This window comes from Drosophila ficusphila, unplaced genomic scaffold (genome assembly GCF_018152265.1).
Source record: "Drosophila ficusphila isolate 14025-0441.05 unplaced genomic scaffold, ASM1815226v1 contig_791, whole genome shotgun sequence".
NCBI lineage: Eukaryota > Metazoa > Arthropoda > Insecta > Diptera > Drosophilidae > Drosophila > Drosophila ficusphila.
This window is the reverse complement of record NW_025064737.1, coordinates 11486182-11511926: the sequence shown is the minus strand read 5'-3', so window position 1 is coordinate 11511926 and position 25745 is coordinate 11486182. Positions and strand designations below refer to the sequence as shown.

The following is a 25745-nucleotide window of genomic DNA, read 5'->3' as shown; positions in this document are numbered from 1 at the left end:
TTTTGTTTTGTGCGAATATTTTTATGATATTCACTGTGTGGTTTTGTTTTATTCATTGCCTTTTTTCTTTTTTTTTGTTGTTTTGCAGCGAAATCTTCAAGGCCATGCACATTGAGTGACTCGAGTTTTTGCCTCGGCGTTTTTGCTTGGCAATTTTATATAATTTCGTTCCCCCTTTTTGTTCGCTCTCCGTTTTGTTTGTTTGTGGGAAGCTATTGCAACCTGTCGCAAATATTTCGACGCATTTGTTATGCTTAGCTTATTTCATTATGATGATGATGGCTGCTCCGTATATTTATAAATGTTGCAGTCATTCATCATGCCAAACCAGCTGGGCATTTCAGAAGTCGAACGAACCACCTGAACACCTGAGCAGCCAGCTAGTTTCGCCCACATGCAGGTTGGCCCGAACCGGAAGCGGGCCTTGAACGCCTTTGGCCATGAAACTCTTTGGCACTCTAAGCCAAATCCCATTGCAAGGCCAAAAAGCATTCGCAGTCGTATCTCCAACCTGACCGATTGCACACGACGTCAAGGTTGTTCGCTTATCTTGCGGAGAAAGCGGTTCTGCGGGCCATCAAAAGTGGCAGAGTCGCAGCAGTAAAATATTTAATTCCTCCAGCTACCGCTACACCAACTGCAACCTGTTCCCAACCCAGATGACGTGATCCTGAGCGTATCCAAAACCGATTAGGTACGAGCACACACACTAAGTGCTAATTTATCATCTGATACTCAGCTGGCTAGAAAGCAGCAAAACAAATACAGAAAAAATCAAACAGGAAACATAAACAGGCGAAAGGAGGGCCCAGTTTTAATTGGCATGCTGCAAAATACAGTTAATAACACTGGCTTTTAGTTGTGGCGCAGGTAAATATTTGCCAAAAAGCGAATGAACCGCTCGCATTCGCAGTTCGCAATTCGCATTTCGCATTCGCATTTAGCATTTAGCATTTGGCATCGGTTGAATGTACTGTGGCCTGGAAACAGCAGTTGAAATCTGAATTATTTATGTGCTCCGGCGGGGGAACTGAAAACAAGGATCTGGGATCTTGGGCTTTGGGCTCTGGTTTTATATTTTTTTAAGGAGGGGGTTCTGCGGCGTCTGACACTTGTTATGCAAATGCCATTCAAAGGTAAACCGGCGAAGAGCGGATCTCGGCGTGTTATTTTTGTTTTGAAATGTATCCAAAAGATACTCGGCGAGCGCTGTCGTCATTGGCAGTCGGATTGCCCGGTTGGCGTCACAACGTCGTCGCTCTGACGACGTTAGCTATTGCTTTCCGGCATTGCAAGTCGCGCACGGGCAGCTACATTTACAGATACAGATACAAGTATAGCAAGTATAGGGGTATGGGTTAGAGATACTTTTTAGCAACTAGAGATACTCCGCACACACGCGCGCGAAAGATACTCTGCTGGCCAGGCAAGCGCATTTTATAAATAGTTGCTGCCGCTGGCGTTGTTGATTTTGAAACGTATAAGCAACACAACAAGTTGTTTGTTGGCTTCTCTCCGATATTCTTTTTCTTTCACTGTCATTGCAAAATACGAAAATACAAATAAATACAAATTTTTAATACACAAGCAGCAGCAGCAGCAGCAGGAATAAAAAAAATAATAAGAGAGCGAGAGCGAGAGAGAGGGAACGAGCGAGCGGTACGAAATTAAAACGCAACGGGAAAGAGATAGCCGCTTAGCGATCGTTTTCACGACGCCGGCGGCGGCATTGACCGCTAGAATGCAATCAACCTAGTCCAAGGCCAAGTGGCCAGCGGTTTTTATTTTATTATTATGATTATTATTAGGCCCCGGAGGTGTGTGTGTGTGTGTGTGTGTGTGCGTGAGTATCTGTGATTCGCCGCCGATCGTCGCTGCGAATTTTCAGCTCGCTATGGGAGGTTCCTGCTCATGACTAATTGCTTGGAGCACTGATTACCCATTCGATTCCTGGAACTGCATTCGAAATTCGGTTGCCAGGCCAAAGGAAGGGGTAATGCTGTTATTCCCCATTAGAAATCGATACATACTATATACCAAGTTTTTGTGCCTGCTAAGCAAACAGTTTTTATTGCATTGTTCGCACAAATTGCTTGGCCAAACACTTCTGATTTATGCTCTGCGCTTAATTGGAAAGCAGCAGCAAAAAGCATTTCGTACCGGAATCCGAATCCAGAAAAAATATGGCTCTGATTTATGCATCTGTATAATTTTCGTTTTGGGAATTAAATCCCAAATGAAATCACAGTTCATGAATCGGTAAGTAGGGAAGAGGAGCGCTTAAACCAAGAAATAAACTCGGATTTTGCGGACTCTGTCTGTCTAGACACAGCCAAGTGTCATTATGCTAATTAAAACAATCGAGGCGAGTTTTCTGAAGGATCAAGCATACTTTTGGGAGCATGAACCCCGGCTTTTTGCGGACGGACGTCGGGGCAACTTTCCAATCCAGTCGAGCGGATATGGATTGAAACACCATTCATTTGCCAAGCTCGACACGCTGACATGTCAAGGTTTCACTGCCCACACGGATATGTTTAATAATAGAGTTGATAAGTGGTTTTTATATATACATAGTCGTAGTCGCGTTCGTTGTTCTACTCACAAGAAGTCAATTAAAGACATTAGCCTGTCCAAAGCGACAAATTACTCACCTGCAATTAGAAGAGCGAAAAGGAGATGTTAGATGGTAATGCGGCGGCAATTTGAATAAGAAATCTATTTGCATTTTGCATTGGAAATGCCGCTTTCAATAATTATGATAATAACTGGTTTTGCACCGAAGCTCGGTTCTTTGTGATGGCAAAAATCAATATATAAATCAAATATTGCTCATACGCCACGGCAGCCAGTCGCCATTTTTGTACAAACAATCACCATAATGATGATGGGGCACGCAACGCCGTCGCTTTTCTTTTCGGTTTACGTTGCGGCGCGTTACTTTAAGGGTGCATCCCTCCCATTCAGCCGCTTTCTGCGGCAACTTTTCCAATTACCAGACGAGCCAGCCGAAAAGCAAGTTGTTGCTTGGGAAAATGTCACGCGAGCTAACCTTGAAATCCTATCGATTTGCTGGCAAACTCGATTTACAATTCGCCGCTGTTGCTGCGTCTAATTGGCCGGACTTAATTACTTGCGAAAGTTTTCGGAAGGGGAGGTGGAAAAGCGTGGGCCTGGCTATAATTAAAAGCATTCCCGATTTAAAATTCGCCTAGGCTTCGCAAAAAGGTTTGGGCAAGGAGATATACACAGAGAAAATACAGAGAAGGATAGAGAGAAACAGAGAGATAGAGAGTGAAGCCTGCGCAATGTTTCCCGGTTACATTTTCTCCCGGCGAGAGAGAGCGGAAAATGCGCGGGAAACCCGAAGCGCTATTTATGACGACCCACTGAACCACTCTGATGACGTTGCTGCTCCTCTTTTCCACTTTTCCACTTGTCCATATTTTCGCTGAGTGGAAAGGGCTGCGTGGGTTTTTCGCCGCAACCCTTAAAAGTGTTGCCATATTGATTTTAGTCGGTGTAAGTGTGTGCCAGTGTCTGTGTGAGTGTGAGTGTGGGTGGGTGGTCCGCTGTCGGCTTTTCTCGTTTTTCATGTCTGCCCTGACCTTGAATACATTTGCAATTCCTTCATGCGCTGCCAACTAATGTGTGTGTGTGTGAGTGTGTGTGTGTAAGTGTATTTCTGTATTTGTTTGTCGGCATTTTGGCTTTGCCGCTGACTTTGCCCAACTTTTCTGTTTTAGCCTTTGGTCAGCTTTCTTCGGCAGCTGTGTTTGTATTTGTTTTCATGACAAATTTGGCATGCAAAAAAATAATACGAAAAAATAAGCAAACAAAAACTGAGATATTCTGTCATGTTTGCTGCTTAGGTGGAAATGAATTGGCGTTGACTTGTTGCAAACATTGTGGAGAACAATTTGTTTGGCAAGTTGTACCGAAATGTGTTGATTTAAAAATATAAATTATGATCGCACCGCGATGACTTTCTATATCTTATATGTATGTTCCTGCTCATGCAGTCGTGATTTATGGTGAGCGTGAAAAATGTCTTCTTATTTTTCGCCGTCACATCGCAAAGTGTATTTGTTGAGCTTGACTTTTCCTCATCCCCTCCTCCACCCCCCGCTGATGTCCATTTTCACTAAGCCGAGTGCTCCGCATTTTCTGCCCTGACATTGCCGGCATTTGAATTTTAATGCAGTTCTGCTGCTTCCCGCCCACAATTGCCCCGCTTCAGCGATTGTCATCAGAGGGGCGGGAATCGGGTTGTGCCCATCTATATATATACGTACTATATGTGGACTATATATATATACATATATATATATATACAGATATAGCAGTACGCAGAGCATGTAACGACGCAGGGAATTTTAAGCTCTGAGGCGTGCCGACGTCGTTGCTCTGCTTTAATTAAGCCGGCCTCCCACTGCCCCGCCCCCTCGAGCAGCCCGCCCCCAAAATGCAAATGTCAACGAGCTGTTGCTGCCTTTTCCGCCCACGCCTTGCGCTTGTTGCGCACACAAAGAAAAATAAAAGAAAAAAAACAGATCCATCACAAGTCCAAACGACGTATCAAATTTGCACTCGACTTTGAATTTTAATTTGGCTTTATGACTTTGTTAAATTTATAAAAAAAACCTTGAAAATTGTTTAGATTTGTAAGGGTGATAATCCATTACAAAATAATAAGAATAAGAAGATTTCTAGGGTTTTCTGATTTAAAGTAGCCACGTGCCTTGACCCCTTGGTGAATAATCTATCAGTTTCCTGAAACCATGGGTATTAATTCACACAATTGCCCTGGCGAATAAAACAAAGTATTTGTTTGGCAAGCCCCTCACTTGCCGCTCATCGTTCGCTTTTCCCAGTTTGGCAGTGATGTAAGCAGAGCACTTGGCGCTCCATTGTTTGCCGGGGGTGCATTTGTTTTTCCCACTTGGCAAACACCCCCGCCCACAGGCACCCCACTACCCCGTCCAGATCGGTGAACTAAGCGTATAATTAACGAAGATTGCCATATCAAAAACCAAAACAGAAAGCAACAAAACTGCGCCCGAGAGCGACTTGCAAATGAAATCACCTGGCGGCTAAAGTCGCTGCTACCGCTTGTTTGGCTTTTAATTATGGCGACTGCGACGACGCCAACAATAAATTTTCGATATATACCCATGCACACGTAAGTGTGTACACATGTCTATATAAAAACCTACTGGTATGCCAAGATATGTATGTTTTTCAAAGGGAGTGGAGAGTGGAAAGAGGGGGAGGAGAAGATGGAGGAGGAACCCTCGCACGTTTGCATATTCATGGCATTTCGCGTTATTAATTCATTTTGCGCAATGCGAAAATTAATTAGCCATGAAAAGTGAATCGACCGCAAAACAATTCCAACGGCGATGCATTCACATTTTCAAATTGTTTATTATACAATTATGAGAAGAAAACACAGCGCCAAATCTCCACTTTGCCAAGTGAAACGTTCAGATTTATGGTTGATATTTTTCTGCCGGTTTGTTTGTGAATGTCTTGCTAAATAAATGGAAATTTAAGTATGAGCAAAAATACATGTGTTGTCATTAGCCAATGATTTAGCCACCGTATAAATCTCATAAATATTGTTTGCTCCAACTGAATGCAGCTCATTATAAACGTATTGCGAGAGGAATAAATTAAGGTATTTTAAATTAAGTGGTTTTGCGGAGATCAATGGGTTTCAGATAGGCGAAAACGGCGACGACTGCTGGGAAGTGGGCTTTAATTGGTCATGATAAGGTGTGATGACATCAGCAGAGGAGGTGGATCAGAATGAGGGGAAGGGGAAGGCTTCTTTGAGCCGGAAACCCAATATAAATAGCTTTGAACTAGCTCAATTTGTGGTTATATTTGCCATTTACCATTTTCTATTTGCCATTTTCCCGTTTTCCGCTATTTGACGACGTCAGAGCAAAGCAAAAGCAGTGTAAATGCAAACTGCATCGGTGTGCGAACACGTGCCGTTGCACCTCCCATCCCCCAACCCCTTTTTTCCACCCATTCTGCATCATCCTCACTTATCTTCTGTATGTGTGTGCATTTTGTGTACGTGTATGATTGCGGCGATTTGAGCGGAAGTGAGTGAAGTGAGCAAGTGCGCATGACAAAGAGAGATAGAGAAAGAGAGAGAGAGAAGGCGAAATGCACTTTCATGGCTAACGGTTGTTGCGCAACATTCGCTTTTTGCCGGCCGGCGCAATGTATTTTGCTGCAACAGTGTGGCATCCGCATCTATATCCGCATTCGTGTCTCCGTGTGCGTTAACCTAGAAAACTGCAAGTCCACACATACACACACACACACGGACACTCTCGTTGTGTTGGTAAAAAAGTACAGCCACGACAACAGTTGCAAGGGCCGCCATTTTGTTGTGTACCGTTCTGCGAAACTAGGCCAATTCGCCGGGCTGCCCTCTTTCGGCTCTTTGCACTTCTATTATTTTGCTGATCTAATTGTGACCCCTCGGAAAAGTCTTTGTGTGAGTCCGAGGGAAAACCAAAGGGAGGGGGAAAAGCGGGGAAATGTTTTTCACTTCTGGCAGAATGAAATCGAAATGAAAGTGCAGCAGTGGTTTGTGTGTCGGTTTTTCGGGGCTCGTGGCAAACGTTTGCCAAAAGATGTTTCGCAAACATTTCGATTGCATGCCTCAGACCACAATGTAAGAAGCTCAAAACAATTTGTACATGTCGCTAAATTAAAATTGAAAAGGGCTTTTAACACAGAAAGAAATCTGTATTTTCATATAACATATATTTTATTTGCCAACTTTTGAAAATGTGAATTACATTTCTCCGTATTTAATTGTATCAAATGTTCATTTCAAATAAATTTAAAACTGTGGCATTGCCAAATAAAAGCCTCTTTGAATTCAGAATTTAATTTTAGATGCATTATCGAATCTCTAAATTGAAATAGTAAATATGGCATTAAAGCTGTGCAATATTTTCTAAAATCAAGATTAATCGCTGCCGCTCTGCTGATTTGTGGCCAGATTACACCGCTTTTCCCCTGTTTATATTTACGAGTATATTGTATCGTGCAAGTGCACATATTGAATCTGGCCATAAGCAGAAGGCTGGCAAAGTGTGTCAGAGGCGCGGGCCCCAAGCCCAATGCCAAATTCCGCATTCGGCGAGGCGATTTTTTTTTTTTTTGTATTTTTTTTTTGCTGTTTTCGGGCACCGCCAATGCGGATGACAGCGGTTGTACAGTGGGCCAAAATGGCACTGCAATTGCAACATGGCTAGGGAAAAGTTTACTGTGCGGTGGTCTTTCCCTGGTTTTCCCATCTTTTTGCCACCCAAAGCGCACCGAAGTGATGACAAATATAGCATGAAATGGCCAGGTTAAAACTGCAGCAAGCCAGAAACAGAAGCAGTAGCTGAACAAAAAAAAAAACACCAACACGGCCAAAAGCAAAGGCAAAAGCAGAAGCAGAAGCAAAAGTAGAAGCCAAACGGAAACGAGGCCAAACGATGAGCTGAAGCTTTTGGCTCGAGTGTCCGCTTCGGTTTTGTTTCGTTTCGTTTTGTCACCTTGAACATGAAAATTGGCGCTGCATTTGTTGCTCTGGCCGCCGCCGCCGCCACTGCCATTTTCCGCTTTTCCGTTTACATTTTGCATTTGCACTTGGCACAGATCTGGCCCCCGGTGGAAAAGCCAACTAAATATTCATTTTTCCAATATGGCCCCCCGCTGCCTCGTTTTCGCTGTTAACTGCGTACTCGTATGTGGAAATATTTGTATTTATACTCGTGTTTTTATTGCATTTCTGTTTTGCTCACCCATTGCCATTTGCCTTAGTCACATTTCTGCAATTATGACAAATTTATGAGTTCGTTTCTCCCACACACACACACAATCGTACACACACACTGCCACGCACGAGTGATTGCTTGTGCGTTTGTGTGTGTGTGTCTAGGCACTCCTGCAACTGACTTTTTCAGACTTTTGACGGATTGCGGCAGCTATTTCCTTAGCTTGTTGAATGCAAAAGACGTGAGCCATTTGTCAGCTTTGGCGATAAGTTTTAAACGACGTTTTAGTTTAAAAATACCCAACCGTTTTTACTGCATAATTTTTCGATAAACTAAATGCACATTCCTTTGGCTTTTGTCATTCTTCGAATTTAGTAATTTGTCTAGAATTTAGTTTCTAAACATAGAAGTAATTTGAATATACGAAAGATTATAGCAATCTGGCTGCAAGCTTATATTTATATTATATAGCTTTCAAATGTATGATACATCTTGCTTTGGCAATTATTTAAATTAAAATATAAACAAGATTGATGAAGATATTGAAGATTTTCTCCCTCTGTAACCCTTTGTTTTTCCTCAACTTTTCCATCGATTGCAGTTTCTTGGGGTTCTGGGCGTAGGCTGCCCGGCTGTCAGTCGGTCGCTCTGTCATTTATTCTGCTTAAGGTGTAATTACATTTGTGCCCAGCTGCTTTGCTTCTCAGTCATTACTCATACGCCCCGTGCCCGTCGCCGGGTTGCCTAATCTACCAACGCAGCCAAGATGTCGACACTTTGGCCAAGTCATTTGCAATTGTTAATGCCCCACAAATTGCACTTGTGATGCGAAAAACGAGGAGGAGGGGGAGGGGGAGGGGGGGAGGGAAAGAGGGAGGGATCCAAATGACTTTTAGCAGCACAATTAAATTTTAATAATAACTCAATAAAGGCGAGCGGCAAAGCGAACGCGATTGCGATTGCGAATGCGAATGGGAAAGGCGAGTGCCAAAGCGAAGAAAAATGACTTATAGATAAATTCAAATCGCTTCCTAATCAGAATTCAAGGTTAACAGCCATATGAGTGAAATTAATACACACGACTGCGAAGCTGACGTCGACGATGCTGGCCTGGTCTATTTGAACATGGTCTGTGAACAAAGTGCCGAAGGCAGCGGCAATTGCTGCCAGTTTTTCTGTTTTCTGAGGCACTGAACACTGAACATTGAGGTACTGAAGCATTCGAGGCACCGAATGCTGAGGTGCTCGAGTGTGTGGTGAGTGAATGTTGGCTCAAGGTTGCCGCAGAGCCCCTCAAAGGCACTCGTTCAAAATTTAATTAAATTCTGCCATATTTCTGCGCTGCTCTGCTCTGGTTTTTCGGTTTAAAAATATCATTTGCAGAAAGTTAAGCGAAGACACGCGAAGGAAATAAGGCAAAGCCGGGGCGCAGGTGATGTAAAAACGAACACCGAAAATCATAAATATAAATTTAAGCTTGTTTAAAAAGACGGGAAGATGTTTAAAAATAAATGCAAGTGCAGTTGTTTTGCTGCCTGATTGCTGCACTCATAAAAAGATAATCCTAAACATTAGAAAATTGCAATAGCAATTTTAAAACCAATATGTGTTTGTATTATCAGCACAAAATTAAATAAACAATTCCAATTTACTTTTTATTATCTAATTTGCAATAAACAAAGAGTAAAATATAAAAGCAGAATAATTACTGATCAAATGTTCTAGTTTTGCTTATCTGCAATTCTCTCATAAAAATAAGAACAAATATTTTTTTAATTTCCATAAATGTGTTTATTCCATTTAATAAAAATAGCTATAAATTGGTTGTGGTCTTTATGAGATCCTTGACATTTTTATGAGTGTATCGCTGCTGCTGCCAGCTGCAGAATACGCTCACATTTGTCAAAAAAGGCCAGAGCAGCTAAGCCAAGGCTCACACAGATACAGACACGTGTGCCGCGCCATGTTGGCTGGTCGCGAATGCAGTTGCGACCGCCCTTTCCCTTTTTCCCCCTCCCCCTCCCCCATTGTTGTTTGTGTGTGTGTGTGTGTTTGTTTGTGTTTCAACTGTCAGGCATTGCAAAAGCTTAATGCCAGCTAACCGCAACGCCGGGGCTCATCCACCCCCTCCCCCTCCCGCCTCCCCGCGATGCCACCCCCTGAATCACCCGCCGCGCTGTCTGCTCCGCGCACTATAATTTGCCTGTTTGCTTTGGCGTTTGCCGTTGCTGTTGTTGCCTTTTGATATTATAAAACAAATTAGTCGGAAAAAAAACTATGCTATACTGAGTTGAGTTGGAATTTGAAAAGTTTATACTATACTATAGAGAACATGGCGTGTGCAATTAGCCGCATCAACAAAGTGAATGGCTGAGGCGGCTCTCAAAGGGTTGGCCCAATTAAGGCGAAAATTCTGGGGAAATTCTATGAGAAGCTGGATGGGGCTTCTCACTTCTAGCTTCTAGAGTTGAGTTTTAAAAACTTCTCTAGCATTTTGTCACCGCAAATTGTTGGCTCTGATTGCTTGTCACATGCTATCGTGGCAGTTTGCGTTTTAATTTCCCCTCCAGGATTGACTTGTGGCCTTCCCACTCGGGGTTTTTTCCCCACCTCCCCCTCCCCCCTCATTTGGCGGCCATCCTTACGCGTGTGTGTGTGTGTGTGTGTGCGTGGTGTGGCTGTGTGTGAGCTTGGAAATTAATGGGCGAGCGTTTAACCACCCATTGCGGTGGGGAGTTGCCTTGGAGCCATAAGGCTTTGGCTTTGGCGTTGGCTTAATGCGAGTGCAATTGCAATGGCAAGGGCCTTGATTAAAACGCTGGCGGTTGGGGTTGGCCCTGATTGTCACGGGTGGCGGCGGTAAATGGCAAACGGCGAATGCACATAAATCTGCATTTTAAGTAATAACCCGGTGGTGACAATCCAGCCAGCGAGACAAAAGCCGCGAATGAATCGCCTCCTCTTGGTGTTTCACTGCAGTCCATGTATTGTCCCATTTGAATCGCATGACGCGCTTCAGAAAACCAAGGTTAATCATCGGCGATGCAACTGCCGCACGCGCTCCACAGTGCGTATGAGTAATCTCAGCTGGGCGGCATTACGTATTCGCCACGTGGCCGCCTTGAAGATCTCCACTTCGCTCGATTTCGAATTCGGATTCGGATTCGGCGTGGGGTCGAGTGCATTCTGATGCGGCACATCACACAGCTGACAACTGACAATAATTGCGCACAATTAGACATTAATTGCATTCGTTCTCATCTCGGCGATCCATCCATCCAGCTGGCTTTTGTTTTTATTTATATTTTTTTTTTTTTTCGTTTTTTGCTGGCCAGCGAGATTCGAGATGCAAGATGCGGAACTGCGGCATATATCTTTTCAATTAACCAGCCACGCCTTGGCAAAATAAACTTTTCCATTGTGCTCGTTGTGCATTTGTTTGTTTTCCCTGCTCAGCCCCCAAAACGGTGGGCGTGGCCGTCTGGCTCTGACATAAATTCAAATGCGCACTCCCAGCCACAGAAAATGTGTGTTTTTTTTTTTCTTTTTTTCGTAATTTGTTAACTGACACAGACAGACGGAGCAGGAAGTTTGACGCTTTGGTCAGCTTTTTTCGGCCCGGTTGTGCAACAGGTATGGAAAGTGAAAGTGCAATCGCTGGCAGCGAAGACTCGAAAGCGTTTGACTAATTGAAATGAATGGAAAATTGATTGGACGGGGGTTAGAAGTCAAGTGGTTATGGAGATTCAAGCAGCTATCCAAACGTACTTATTAAATGATAAACGAACGATTAGAGAAAAGGTTGTCCAAAGAGATATTTAACTAAATAAACACAGCCACAATAATATCTATATTTGAATAAATTTTGTTTCCATTAAAAGTATTTTTCATAGTTAGAAAGTTTATTACATATTAAAGGTTTTTTAAAAGCGCATGTTCTATATTTATTTAGGTTCTAAGCTTTTTTTGTGCAGTGCTTTTCGGGCTTGTCGGTGTGTAAATAAAACATATAACCACCATATGAATATCTAATCAGACTTTCAAGGTTAACATATTCTACCGCGGCTGCTGCTCACTTCGATATTTGTACAGTTCGTTGTTATTTCTGTTGTTGTTATTGTTGTTGTTGCTATTGTTGTTGTTGTGGTTGTCGTCGCCGGCTGCTCGTTTTTAGGTTTTTGTGTGTTTGCTGTTAAGAGCCCTTAAAAGCTCTAAACGAAATAGCCAAACACACGAGGCGGGCGAAAAAGCGTAACTAGTTGGGCAAACAAACGGCGAACGGCGAACGGCAGACTGTCCGCCGGTTATGCCAGAAGTTTTCTCGAGGGGGGAGAGTGGGGGTGGTGGGTGGTGTTTCTGCCGGCTTTCAGTTGCGTAAGTTGTGTTTCGGTTCTCGATTTCGGGCTGCGGCCCTTAAAGTTCAAACATAATAATTAATTAAAGAGGGAACCTGAAACTCGAGATGGTCGGAGGTTCTATTGATTTTGTTGCTCTCTGACTTCATGTCTGTGTGTTTGTGTGTACAAGTGTGTATGTGTGTGTTTGCCAAGTTAACGAGCTGCTGACATTGCCCTTTTTCGTTGATGCGTTGGCATTCTCCTCGGTGAGAAGCGAATTCGACATTTATTTGATTTTTTATATGCATATACACATTTTTCTTTAGCAGCACACACTGCGTATGAGTAATGGGCGATTTGTGCCGCATTAAGCATACGCCGTGTGGTCGTGCCAAGAAATGACCGACATTTACATAATTATGGCAATTAAAATCTATACACAAAGTTGCAATTAAAATGCAACAAAATGTCACGCTCCACCGCCAACAGCCCAGATTCCTCTGACCGCATTCTCTGTTCTATATCTACTACATATCTGCATATATCTTTATCTATATCTGCATCTAGATTGTGTAGAGCATAAATTGAAGGGGATGTGGATGCAAATCGCTTACCTTTTTCTTGCGCTCCTCCTTGAAGTCGATGACAATGCCCTCGTCGGATGTGGACACCGATGTTGTGCGTATGCGTGCGTTAGCCGCATCGTGTGGCGACATTATGTTGTGTGGGCTGTGGTGGGCGTGGCCGTCGTCGCTCAGAGGCGGCGAAGCGGATCCGGAACTCCAGGAGGCCGACGAGCTGCTGCCGGGACTCGAGCACTTGTCGGCCATGGCTGGGGAATTGGTAATTGGGTATGAGTAAGCGAATTCTTACGCGGGGGTCAAGGGTCAAGGGGGCGGGGTAGGGTGGGTGGAAGTGGGAGTGGCAGGGTGCGTAGGATGACCTACCGCCATGCGGGCTCTGCAACTTCATCGATGAGAGAATCTCAGCGGCACGGCATGTTTCCTCGTCCTTGTTGGGATCGCTGCTGTAGTCCTGGTGATCGCTGGGCGGACGTTTCCGAGGACTGGAAAAAAGAGAGGAAAAGAAAGGTTAGTTATCAATAAGAAATAATTCTTATAAAATTAAAATAAAGGAAAAGGAGAAACTCAAACTAGTAAGCTCAAAATGTATAATAATTTCTCTAATAATATAAATTGAAGTAAATTGAAGTATAACAAATTTTTACGCAACATAGATTTAAAAACCTCCTTCCATTTCAGTGGCAAATCAATTCCAGCTCTGAGCATTGACCCAGTTTTGATTCTTGATTTTATCAGTCGCCCCCACAGGCTGCGATCTACATACGAGTACAGCAACTAGAAACTGGCCGATAAAGATATAGACACGCAGTCATCGGCAGCTTTAGCTTTCGACATCAAAGTTGCCGCCACATCGTTGTAATTTGCGCAACAGCAACAGCAACAACAACAACAGAAACAACAAAAACAATACCCACGAGGTCTTTTGAGCGATAATCGCTTCGAGCGGCATTTCAATGCAAAACATCGCAAAACTATTTTTCCATTTAACTAATTTCTGTGGCCACTGAATTCCACTGCCGCTAATGCCGTCCATTGTGTGTGTTATTGTTTCGTCATTAATTGGCCTCCTTCCGATGGCCTCACATATTTGAAGCGACGTCAAACGAATTTGAGTTGGGTGTAGATTTCCCACATCCAACCAACTGCCTTTCCACGCGGCCTTTGGCTTGAAGCTTTAAGCTAACCTTGGCGCAACCTTCGCTGGCCAAATCGGATGAAAATCCTTATGAACAGCGCTTCGTATGCTCAAATAAATTCAACAAAGCCAGCCGGCGACAATGGAGAATGCATTTTGTAAAGAAGGGAACGAGATGACCATAAAGACGCGACACTCTCATAAATTCAAAACATTTGAAATGCAGAGCGAGAGAGAAGCGAAACTGATTTGGCAGACCCGCCATAATCAAGCTGAGTGCTCCCACACTTCGGGACGAAAGCCCAATTGAGCCAAATGCCAGCTATTGAGACGCTTGCTGCGTGCCAGGATTAAACTTGGCCAACAAGGAGCAGGTGCCCCGTTCATTCTGGAGTAGTTTATGTGGATCGATAGTTGGTTCAATGGTTCGATGGTTGGTTCGATGGTTGGTTCGATGGTTGGTTGTTTAGTTGCATGGCGAGCTGTTGCACCAAGCAATTATTGATGCTTAGACTTAAGCGGCTTATTTGCAGCGAGGAAGGAACTTCCACTCCCTCTTATCTCCCGGCCATCTGCCTTGGGCCAAAACGCAAAACACCAAGCAGCATTCAGCAAACAGCAAACTGAACTCGTGCTGTTTGGCGAACTCCATTGTGCGATGTTGAAAGCCGCGGGCCATCGTGGCCAAGACTGCACTTAGCCCCGAATGCAGCTCGTTGGCCAAAACCAAACCGAACCGAACAGAAGAGCTGGGGCCATAAAACTTTATTACCCGGCTACCAGGTTTTAGCCTTTTGTCTAATGCCAGCACCTCTCTGGCCGCCTGGATTTCCGTCCCAATTAAATTTACTAAACTCAACGATAAATTTCCTCTGCAGCAGATCGTTGCTAATCGCATAAAAGTAAATTCGCGCATAAATCGACATTTTCCCCGCCGTGGAGAATCACTGCTGCTTTTCTTTTTCGTTATTTTTTTTTTGTTTTCTGGGTTCCCGTCATTTCTTGCCGGCCGGCAAAAGGCGCGTGCCTCACGGAAAAGGGGGAGGGGAAACTTAAAAAAGGGGAGGCGAAAGGGAGAAGAGGGTTAAGGGGGGAGGAGGGGTTTTGGCCATCACGATGTGGCCATTTAATGCGCACAATCCGTACCGTTAGGCCGTTTGCTTTCCGCCCCATTGCGCGGTGGAAAAAGCGGTGGAAAAACCTTAATAAACTGCAAGCGGCAGTTACAATGTTGATGTTGCATTGTTGATGCTGCGCTCTCTGACCAGAAAACGCTGTCTTTTCGGCCTACTCGCTGCTGCGTGGCCGCACGTAAATTGCCCCAGAGCGCGTGATTGAAATGCGATATATTCGCGCCCGATTTCGGGGCCAGGCGGTATTTTCCTTCGTTTTTTTTTTTTTTCTTGCTTCTCTCTTAGCTTTTAAGCCTGGGAAATGCTGTTGCTGTTTGGCTGGTTTCGCCATTATTTGACCACGTTGGCTGGCCGCAATCAACCAACCGTCGGTCGAGTCGAGTTGGAAAAAGAGGTGTTGAAAGCAAAATTACATTGCAGTGTCAGGAAGTAAGAGATGCGATATGATATGCCCCGAAACTGAGGAAACTGAGGAGGACTTGCCACGGCCAGTCGGTTGTTGTTTTGGTTGTTTGGGTTGTTTGCATGCGGCCGCGAAATTAGTGGAAATTGCATGAAATTCGCTGGCTGCAACTACACATTTCGCCTTGATTTAAGTACGGTTTATAGTTTGTAGCTTGTGGCTTGCAGTTTGCAGCTCGTCGTTCGCCGTTTGCAATTAAAGCTTATTGAATTAGCCACGTGCTCGAGATTCGCTTTTGTTTTCGGCCTGGGTCGTCTTCGGTTGGCGGAAAACTTTCACCAAATTGGCGAGGGAAAGCGCAAGTGCGAGTTAATCGGAGACAAAGCGACTCCGGCAATCGGACAAAAGGCATGAGCACCCAGCGATATCGCCAATCAAAATCTAGGCAATTTTCAAGTGTAATTTATACGCAGGCAAAAGTAAAAGAATCGAATAAAAAACAGAAAACAGAAAAAACGAACAAAAAGAACCAAAGTCGTTGGCTGATTTCTGTGATTAGAGCGTTTGGTTTTTTTGTTTTGCTGTTTTGTATTTTTACCCCCAACTTCATTGAGGTTTCGGCGTGCCTTGCGAAAGAGCTTTTAGCTTATCAGTTTGCACGATAAGGCCCAAGATTCTATGGCTCATATCTACGCTTATTCAAGCCGAATGTCAACAGCAACAACAAAAGCGGAAATGTTCGTTCAAAAAAGAAAACCAAAGCGAAGCGCAAAGTAACCCATTGAAGGTAAATACGATTTGGCCAGAAACTCGTGTAATGACAAGTGTTTTGTCCCCAAAAATGAATCGATGTGAACCGACACAGTCATGACATTCAGACAGGAAGCGCTCTAGTTTCGTTTAACCAGTTTGTTTTTTTAAATGGCAAACGGTGCGTATGCGCAATATATTCGGAATCTTTCCATTTACCATAAGCGAAATGAAATCAAAACAAATCAACACACACTCGCACGCATTTTTTTGTTATTCAATATTTGTGTGCCTACATTTTTTCGTTTCGTTTTGTTTTTTATGATTTGTTTTTTTTTTCGTTCATTTGTTCGTTTAGTTTATAATATGATTTTGCCCATGACGTCGCCAGACGAATTTAGTGTGTGCGTTTTTTATTTTGATTTTATTTTTGGACAGGCCGAAAAGCAGACAAGTGCTTGGGATTGTTGTTAGCTGTTGTTGTTCAAGGCAACGTTGTTGTTAGTTCAAAATTTTAGTTGTTTTGCATTGCGTGAGGTGAGTCAATTTTAAAACCCCCCTTTCCCTCTCCATTCTTCGTTTCTCTGGGAGTTTTTCGCACATGAAACATTTTGAATTCGGCTTTTGTTGCTGCCTCTTTATTTGTTTATTTTGTTTAAACAAGGCGACCTCTTTTTGTTGTTGTCCCTGTTAATTTGGAGGTTTCATTTTTTGTAGCCCTGCCCCGCCGTTGACACACATAATTTTTGTTGTTTCTTTTCGGTTCGCTTCAATCTTCTCCCGCCAGTTGCTTCTTTTTTTTATTTTTTATTTTTTGTGTGCGAAAACGAATAATAAAATTGAGTTAAGCAAACAAAAGCCTGACTTTCGGGGGATGTGGTGGCCTCCAAGCCAAGTTGTAGCGCCAAGTAGCCGAGCAGCCAGCCAGACGGAAGTTTGTGGGGGTAAACAAAGGCCGAATTGCCGGAATTTTTGCAGGTGAAATACGCGCGGCACGAAAATCGAAAAACATGCGTAACAGTAAAATGTGTGCGTATTCTTTTATTTTTTTTTTTTTGGCGAGAGGTTTTCGGGGGTTTTTTCGGTGGGGTTTTGGGGGCTCTGGGCTAACTCAATGGCGCAGGCGTGTTTTTGGCCTCCTCGTCTCGCCGGCAGCTTTATCACCCCATTTATGGCCGTGTGCGTGAGTTCTCTTTTTCCCGCTGGCCAATGTTTACTTTCGGTTTATTTTGATTCGGTCTCTGCTAATTTTTTCACAGATAACGACGACGAAACGTCAGAGTAGGCGTAGTAAATAGTTAGTCTTCTTTTTCTTCTTGTTTTTTTTGCTGTTGTTGTTTTTCCGCCTGTGCGTAGTTTTTAATGGTTTCGCTTTTGGCCTGCTATTATTTATCTTTTGTTTTTTTTTTCTTCGACTCTCGAGGCGGAGCACGTGCTCTAGATGATTCGAGTGAATGGAGCTGTGTGATTTGCTTAATGGCATGATTTCTTCAGTCTTAAATCCAAGGATTGGCCTGCTTGTCGGCGACTCAATTAACATTTAAAGCCAACGGTATTATCATTTGATTTTACTGCCGCAAGAGCAGAAAAAAATGGAAAAAGGCAATGCCATCTGAACTATGGCAAAAATCTGAAAACGAAGCACTGGAAAATGGAGGGAAAAACATTTAACAGCTTTCCTTTCTTGTTCATTTTCGGCGGGACCCACATCGTTTGCATAGCCGAATGGCGCTTTAAACATTTTTTTGTCTATTTCGATGCTTTTTTTCTCCATATCCCCTCGATGGGGATATACCCCCTCGCCCTTCTTTAGTTTCCCGTTCACGTCCGAAAGGCTCCACGCCTTTTTAGAGGCTCATTTGCACAAATTACTAGCATTGCGACAATGGCCAAGGAGGCAACAACAATGCAATTGTCTGTGGCAGCAAAACAAACCGGAGGGAAAAGCTAAAGCTAAACTCAAAGCCAATACCAAAGGCAAAGCCAAAGCCCAGGCGAAAAGGCAGAGGCGGAGAAAAGCCCAAGAAGACATTGTCACCACATTCCGGCAACGGAAGCCAGCCGGCGGCCGAAGCAGATTGGCCATCGCCCCATGGGCCCACTTCCTCCCTTGTCCCACCACCTTAATGCTCCTCCTATCTATCCTATACACTACAAAATAAAACAGAACACTTCGATTTATTCTAAAGAAAAGTAGAAGCTGGAGGCGTAATTACTATTGAGTTTCCTCGGGCATTTAACTTTTCTCTTGTTTATTATTGTTCGCATAAATTTAAATATATAATTTCAAAGAACACTACTGCGTAAGTTTTACTAGCTTCTTAATTACATAAAAACACAAACAGCTGAGTAAATCAAAACTAAATATTGTATAGATTTGCATTCTTAATAAAACCCCTAAAGGCACTTCATAGACTTCTTTTCAATAATATTTTTCTTCGTGCAGGAGTCATGAATAAAAATCGTATTAATTCCGCGCCAATGTCGATTCTGTTTCAGCCATTTGGCGTTTGTTTTTCCCCCCATTTCCCCGTTTCCCTCCCTTTTTTGCGCTTAGGGCGACAGGAGGCCTCAACTTGAACTTGAGCGGCTGGCTGAAACTGAACTGGGCTGAAATGGGCTGACTTCTGTTGAACCAAACAGAGTAGAGCCACATTGAACCGAACTGAGGTGTGCCCCGTGGGCCTATTAGAAATGCGCGGACATGAGCGGCTTTTTCTTGAGCGGCGGGAAAAGCGGAAGGCTGCCGACGAGCCGCAAAAACGAAGCGACTTCAAAGTGGCCTGCGGCCTGGTCTTTTTCCCCAGGCGTTGCACCTTGCCATTCCGCTGGGGCCTACTGTGCTTTCGAGTACCTGGCCCAAAATGTCATTAGCTATGGCCAACGTTGTTGTCGCTGCCATCAGCCATCAGCAGTTTCCCCATTGCCATTTCCACTTTCTATTGTTTGTGTGTGTGTTTTTTGGGGAAATTGATAAATCGCCGAAATTCAATTTGAAAAGTTACCCACACTGGAGAGGGAGAGAAAGAGATAGATATAGGATTTCCGCCAGGCATCCCACTCAAAAGCGACAACTACCAACAACCAAAAAGCAACAACGAACAACCAGCAACCAACAACCAGCAACCAACAACCAACAACCAACAACCAACAACCAGAAGTCAGTGACAAGAGCAATAAATGTGTGACAGTCGAAAGGGCGTAACAAGCTGCCAGTTGTCACATTTCCATGGACATTGGGCTGCAATGGATAAGAGGGGGGTTGGGAGGGGGTTTGGAGGGGATCGAGCGGGATTGACACACCTGCCACCTGAATGTGTATATGTGTGTAAATGTGTATGTGGGCCGCCGCTGCTGTTTGCCGCTCATGTGTCGCCGGCATCGCCTCCAGCTGATTAGCATGCAGAGCGTCGAGCGTCAGGAAGCGTTGCAGTTGCTGCTGCTGCTTCTGCAGTTACTGCAGTTGCAGTTGCAGTCGCTGCTGCCAACGATTTAGCGGTACTTGAATGGCCACTCAGCCGCAAGACCATGGGAATTACCCACTGTGGTCAGTGGAGCACAGTGGGCTAAATGGAGCCTTCAAATTAGCTATTAAACTTAAAGTTAAATGAAGCAACGACTTATAAAAATAAAACTTTTTAAAGCAAACTACAACTATATAAAAATCTTATATTCCGCATAACTACAAAATGCTTTGTGTTTTAACAAAGCTAAATAAAAAATTCGTTTCATAAATAAATCGTTCAACCTTTTTCCCTTTAAATCTAAGAGTATAATTAAAGAAAATCCAAAATAATATATTATTTGTGATATTTGTATTCCTTCACTTTAAGCTCATTTTAATTTCTTATCATGAAATACTCAAGAAACGTCAATGTGAGCTTATAAAACATACAAAATCCAGTGGGACCACTCAAATTTAATGCTCAACAAGAATAATGGCTTTCTTTTGTTTAGAACGCTTTCAGCTGGCCAATCAATTAGCAGCGTCAGTTTCAATTAAAACGCTCGTTATTGGCCCACCATGCGAAGCGATCTGCCAAGCGTTTTGGGCCCAGTTGAATTCGCAGTAGAAGTTGCAGTTGCAGTTGCAGTTTCAGTCGGCAGTTGTACGTGCGTTGGCCTTTACAGTTAAGTTGAGTCGCCAGTGCAGCACGTTGCACTCTGGTTAAATGGGTTGCACACACACTCACACTTACTTACTTGGTTGCCACACAAGTCCCAATGCCCCCATCATGAAACGTGCGACGAAGACAACGCCAGCGGAATCGCCGCCTGCATTTTGATGACCCGCTCGCTTGGCCAACATTTAATTCAATTAACAAATCGCGACACAGTGCGGCCAAAGCAAGCGGACACATTTTAATTACACGAAGGGGAAAAGCGCAGTGGGAAAAACCCGGGGAAAAGCTCTGGTTAACCCTGCACTTGGTTGGCCAAGGCAAAGGGCTCGGATTCGAGGGCCAAGTCAAGGTGAAGGCGTGGCTCATTGGCAGTCAAATTAGCCGAAATCCAACGTGACACGACAATTTGATGGCCAACTTGTGGGTCACCGGAATGGAATGACAGCGCCAAGGGGCCACAACGACCACCACACCAAAAACTCTAATTGACACGAGGCCCAAAGAACCATCGCTCTTCTTGCCCGGCTTTTGCATTTGAATTTGAATCCAAAGTTGAAGTTGAAGGAACTGCAATCCAAATTGCCATTCCGACCACCGCAGGCCACCGGTGAAATAAGCCAAATCACTGCTCGGCTAGCTGGCAGGCTAGAAATCTGTAACTGTAACTGCAAATTACAGAGAGTTGCGCGCTCTGCGGTTTAGACTGTAGACTATGGACTGCAGACTGCCTTTTGCCTTAGCCGTTTCCTTTTGGACCTGGCCAAATGACTTTTGTCTCGGCCTCCGGACTCCGGACTCCGAAGTGGTTTCGCAGTCATTTGCTGTCAGACATCAGTGCCAACACCCGCAGCGTTTTTGCCATTTCAATTGGAAACAACTCAATCAAATTGCCTAGATAGACCAGGTTGGTCATTATGCCCCCCAATCACTCCCCTTCCCCCTTTTTCCTTCTTTTTTTTGGCCTGCAATTGCCGCAGAAGGAGAAACAATTCAATCTAATTTTTGTTCTTCGAAATTTGCGTTTTGGCCGCAGTGCAAATGTTGCGTGCAGCAGTCATTCTGCACTCCATACTTCCATACTTTCATACTTTCATACTTTTAGACGCCGTACACTCCAAGCTGCTGTACTATATAGTCGGTTGCCCGATCTGCTGCCCCGCCCCCTTCCGCCGGCCTCCTTTCGTCGGTCGGTCATAAGTGTGTGCACGTTAAATTTTATGGCCTGCGATTCGAAAATCGGCACACGAAACGATGGCGAACTTTAATTTATGAGCAACTGTTGATCATGTTGCTGTTTTAGACACTATTGTCTGTCTGTCTGTTGGTCGTTCTGCCGGTTTTTCAGTTTTTCAGTTTGTCCGTTGGTCCATTGGTCGATTTTCGCGCCCCAGCCGCGATCTGCACTTTTTATTTATTATTTGCCAGCCAGCCAGCTAGCTGTGTGCCCATTTCGAGGTGGACACAGTAGCTCCGGAGCCACTAAAAATTTACTAGCTGACGAAAATGGTACGAATATGCGCCCATTTGCCCCTCATTTTGTTCTTCTCGTTTTTGAACCGCCACTTGATGTGCTTTTCAACAGATTGTTTCGCCCATCAACGTCAACACATTCGCTCTGGCTTTTCCGCCCCTGACTTCCCATTTCCACCATTTCTTTGCACAGCACCGAAGGTGTGGGGTTAAATGCAGCTTTCTGGCAGAGCCTATTAATGCATTTGGGCATAAATAATGCAGGAAAATTCATTTTAAATGGAGCTCAAATTTAAATTGAATGCCAGATTAGAGGCTGCAAGTGAATAGAGAAACTGTATGATATTCGCATTGTTTGGCTTACAAATGACGGTCAATTCGAGTTGATTGTTGGCAATCGAATGCAACTTCCACTGGCCACAAGAGAGTCCCTCCAAAACGGGCACTTTTCAAGGGAATTCATGACCCTTCCGCCAAACCGCATCGATTCCGATTCGGATTCGGATTCCTTTCTGGCACGAAACTCATTCTTGGCCAAATCATAAGCAGAATGCAAAGGGTAAAGACAGGCCCAAACGGAAAATACAAACTGCACTGGGGGAAAACCCATTGATGGTATTTTATTATTCACAAAGTTATGGCAATATGTAAACCATTTGAATCAAAATTGGATTACAAGAAACTAAGCATAATTTGTAATGAATAAGCGAACTAACATACCATAAATATTATATTCAATTAAGATCCTTTTAAAGGGACTGTGGCTTGTTAACCTCTTTTTCTTTCCGTGTAAAGGCCCACAACTGCAATGGCATTTTGGTTTTTTCGCGTTCTTCGCTCTTTTTGCATTTTGTTTAGCGCTGCGATTTGAATGCAGAAATAAAATTTTACGATCAAACAAACTATTCGTGCAGAACATTGGGAAATTGTGTTTACGTTCATTGGAACGTTGCACGGGCAATGGATACCCCGTTCATTGGCGGGGGGAATTCTGCGAGCAGGGGGGGATTGGGGGGTGGTGGTGCATTTTAAGGGGGATATATATAGGTTATATGGTCCCCGGTATTGGAGTGTCTCTCTCTCCTGGCGGGTGAATGCGAAATGCGAATGCATTTCAATAATTTGCCGTCGAGGGGCCGTCGCTTAGAAATTATTATAAATTTTGTTCTATCCCCCAATGTACTGCCCCCTCCCCCCTCCTCCCCATCCACCCCCTCTTTATCCCCCCCTTTGCGACTTTTGTTGTTGCTGCCTTGCCATTATCGTTGCCTTGCTGCTGGCTTTGTTTTTGTTCTGCTTCAATAATAATTTTGACCCACTTTTGCGCTCGACTTGACTTTTTATTGTACTGAAATTAAGTATTATTTTTTTTCTTCTGTATTTTTTTCGTTTTTCTTCTTTATTTTTTTGTGAGCTGTTCTGCTCGGCTCTCGGCGTATATTTTTGAGGGCAAGACAAACAGTCGCTCATAATAATATTTGTACATAGTCTTGCCAGCAGCAGTGGAAAACAAAGCTAAACACAAAAAGCTGGAAAAAAAACAACTGGCAAATATTTTTCAAGACTCGGCTAATTGCCGCTGTCAGCCAACTTGGATTTGAATTCAGCTTTTCCACCACCACCACCACCACACACCATTTTCCCCCTTCTGCTGCTGCTGTTGTTGTTTTTCTTTGTCGTGCGCTTTTCCCCAGTTGTTATTGCTAATTTCTTGACGTCACCTCAGAAGTGGCTTTCGTCACTGGAATTTTCTGCCAAAGGGTAGCCAGCTTAAACGCTTCTCAGCCAATTTGCATTGGAAATCGCTGGCGAATCGATACCATGACTAATGCATTACTTAAAGCCAAAGTCGAGTTTGCTTAATTGACTTTGAGACATATTTTCCTCAGTTTTTCCCTGTGTCTAGAACTTGTTGAATAATTATTTACAACTTGTTTTTGTTGTTCTCAATTTGTTGTGTATTTTTTGTTGATTTCATTCTTGTCGTTTTTTTTTGTTTTTTTTTTTTGTTTTGCAACGGTAAACTTGTTTGTAAATTATTTTTATTATTATTATTGTTGTTGTTGTTGTTTTTGTTGTTGGGGGCTGTGTGTTTTAGTGCTGTTCTTTTGCTTTTCTTTGCACACTGCCAGTTTTCCCATATTGTTTGTTTTTGCAATAAACAACAGTGGCGAATGCAACTGAAGGGGGGAGGGGAGGGGTGGAAAGGGGGTACTTTGCTCCCCCGGCGGCGGTTGCTGTTGTTAATCATTGCAATTACAACAGCAGCAGCAGCAACAGCAACAGCAACAACAATAGCAGCAACAACAATGGGGCAAACTATAACTGAGTAACCTGGCCAATTGACGCTTACACGCTTTCATTAGACAAACGACCCCAGCGGTGGGTGGTGGGGGGTGTTTTTCATATGGACGGGGTCTGCGTCCACTCGAGCGTTAAAAATTAGCACTGACGCAACGCATTCGCCGCGTAAATTGACATTTACGCGATAATTACGCGCTTATTATATTTATTACCACTTTTTTTCCGCATTTAATTCGTTTCCATTTTTTTTCCTCCTCGCGCTCCATTCTGTTCTTGTTTTTTTCATGATTATTTTTTTTTGCCTGCTGTATCATTATGCGTTCTTTGTCTGTCAACTGCAATTGCACTGCCATAAAATGGCTGGTAATGAAAGGTTGCGGATGGGCTACTTGAGTATCAAAGATGATTTGCTGTTGGATTTTCCCCGACAGCTGGAGTTTTCCAAGATTGTAGCTAAGTAAAAGGTTTTCCTGGCAACAGCTTACGAGTTGTCGTCAATTATTCAGAGGAAAATGTTCTGATATCGGATCGGTTGCTAAGCTCACTGAATGAGTGAGAGTTAAATGCAATAAAACTAAGTTCTTAAGCGTTTTCTTATTTTTGCAAATTAACTTGAATAGTTAGCTAAGGTTTTCAGATAAAGAGAATAATTTTCCTGGCAGGCAACTATTATATCAAACCAATCGTTGCTTTCTGCGTCTGACAACCGGCAAAAGGTAAATATTATTTAAGCAACGACTTGTTTACCCGGCGAACTGGCAAATGGGGAAAAATAGTAAATAGTGAGAAAAATAAAGAACTGTTTACTCAAACTATCAGATCGGTTGCTAAACTATGTAAATTAATAACAATAAAAAGAAACGCATTAAAAACCGAATTCCGTAAGCGAGAAAAGCACATTTGAGATTAGCGTTTCTAAGGGGGTGAGGCAGTGGCGGGGCAAAGGGGGGTTTATAAGCGAGGGGGGCATTTGATATTACGTCGCATTACGCGAGAAGCGCGTGTCGCTCGGTGGGCGGCAGCGGAGAGGGGGCGGGGCAGCAAAGGGGGATGGGGGAGCGGTTCCGTGCAAGGTGAACGAGTTGTTATCATTACACGTGTGTGTGAGTGCCGTCTCTTTCGCTCTCCAGATGGCATATCAAAACATAAAGAATATGGCGACGATAGACACTCGCACACACTCACACACACACACACCCAATCACACGCACACAATCTCCAATTCGCGAGAGCTTTGTGCTTACAGCTTATTTGCGTATCTGTGTGCGATGGGGAAAAATACTTCCGCATTCGCAGGCGAGTTTCGAAACAATAACAAATAACAAAAAAAAATAAAGCCCGGGCGATGATAAACTAACTGAAATTGCGGCAGAAACCCGGCACAAAGCCGGCAAATATTCCGCTCGGGATTCGGTTTCACAGCTTCAGCAGGGTGTCTGTGTCCCCCTCCCGTTTGTGCCACATGCCACATCGCGCACTCGCTGCCATTGTAATTAATTAAATTAAACTGGCCCACCGACTCGCGCTGAACTCAATTGAATTTTATTTGAATTTTATTACAGCCAGCGATACAATGGAACAGAAAACAGCAGTGAAGCGAGTGTTTTTTGACTTTGCAGTTGCTCTCTTGCCGGCGACAACAGCAACAGGAGCAACAGCAAAAAAACTCCAGCAACTGCAACCCTAGAAGCAACATGAACTACAACTGC

At 43.7% G+C, this 25745-nt stretch overlaps 1 protein-coding gene across 1 annotated transcript in view; it reads right to left on the bottom strand.

Moving 5' to 3' along the window:
- The window catches only part of LOC108098765 (RNA polymerase II degradation factor 1), a 128350-nt gene that overhangs the window by 39451 nt on the left and 63154 nt on the right, over window positions 1–25745 (bottom strand). Inside the window, 2 exon segments of the mRNA XM_017201897.2 lie at window positions 12748–12965; window positions 13081–13199. Coding sequence (XP_017057386.1) covers window positions 12748–12965; window positions 13081–13199 — 337 coding nt within the window.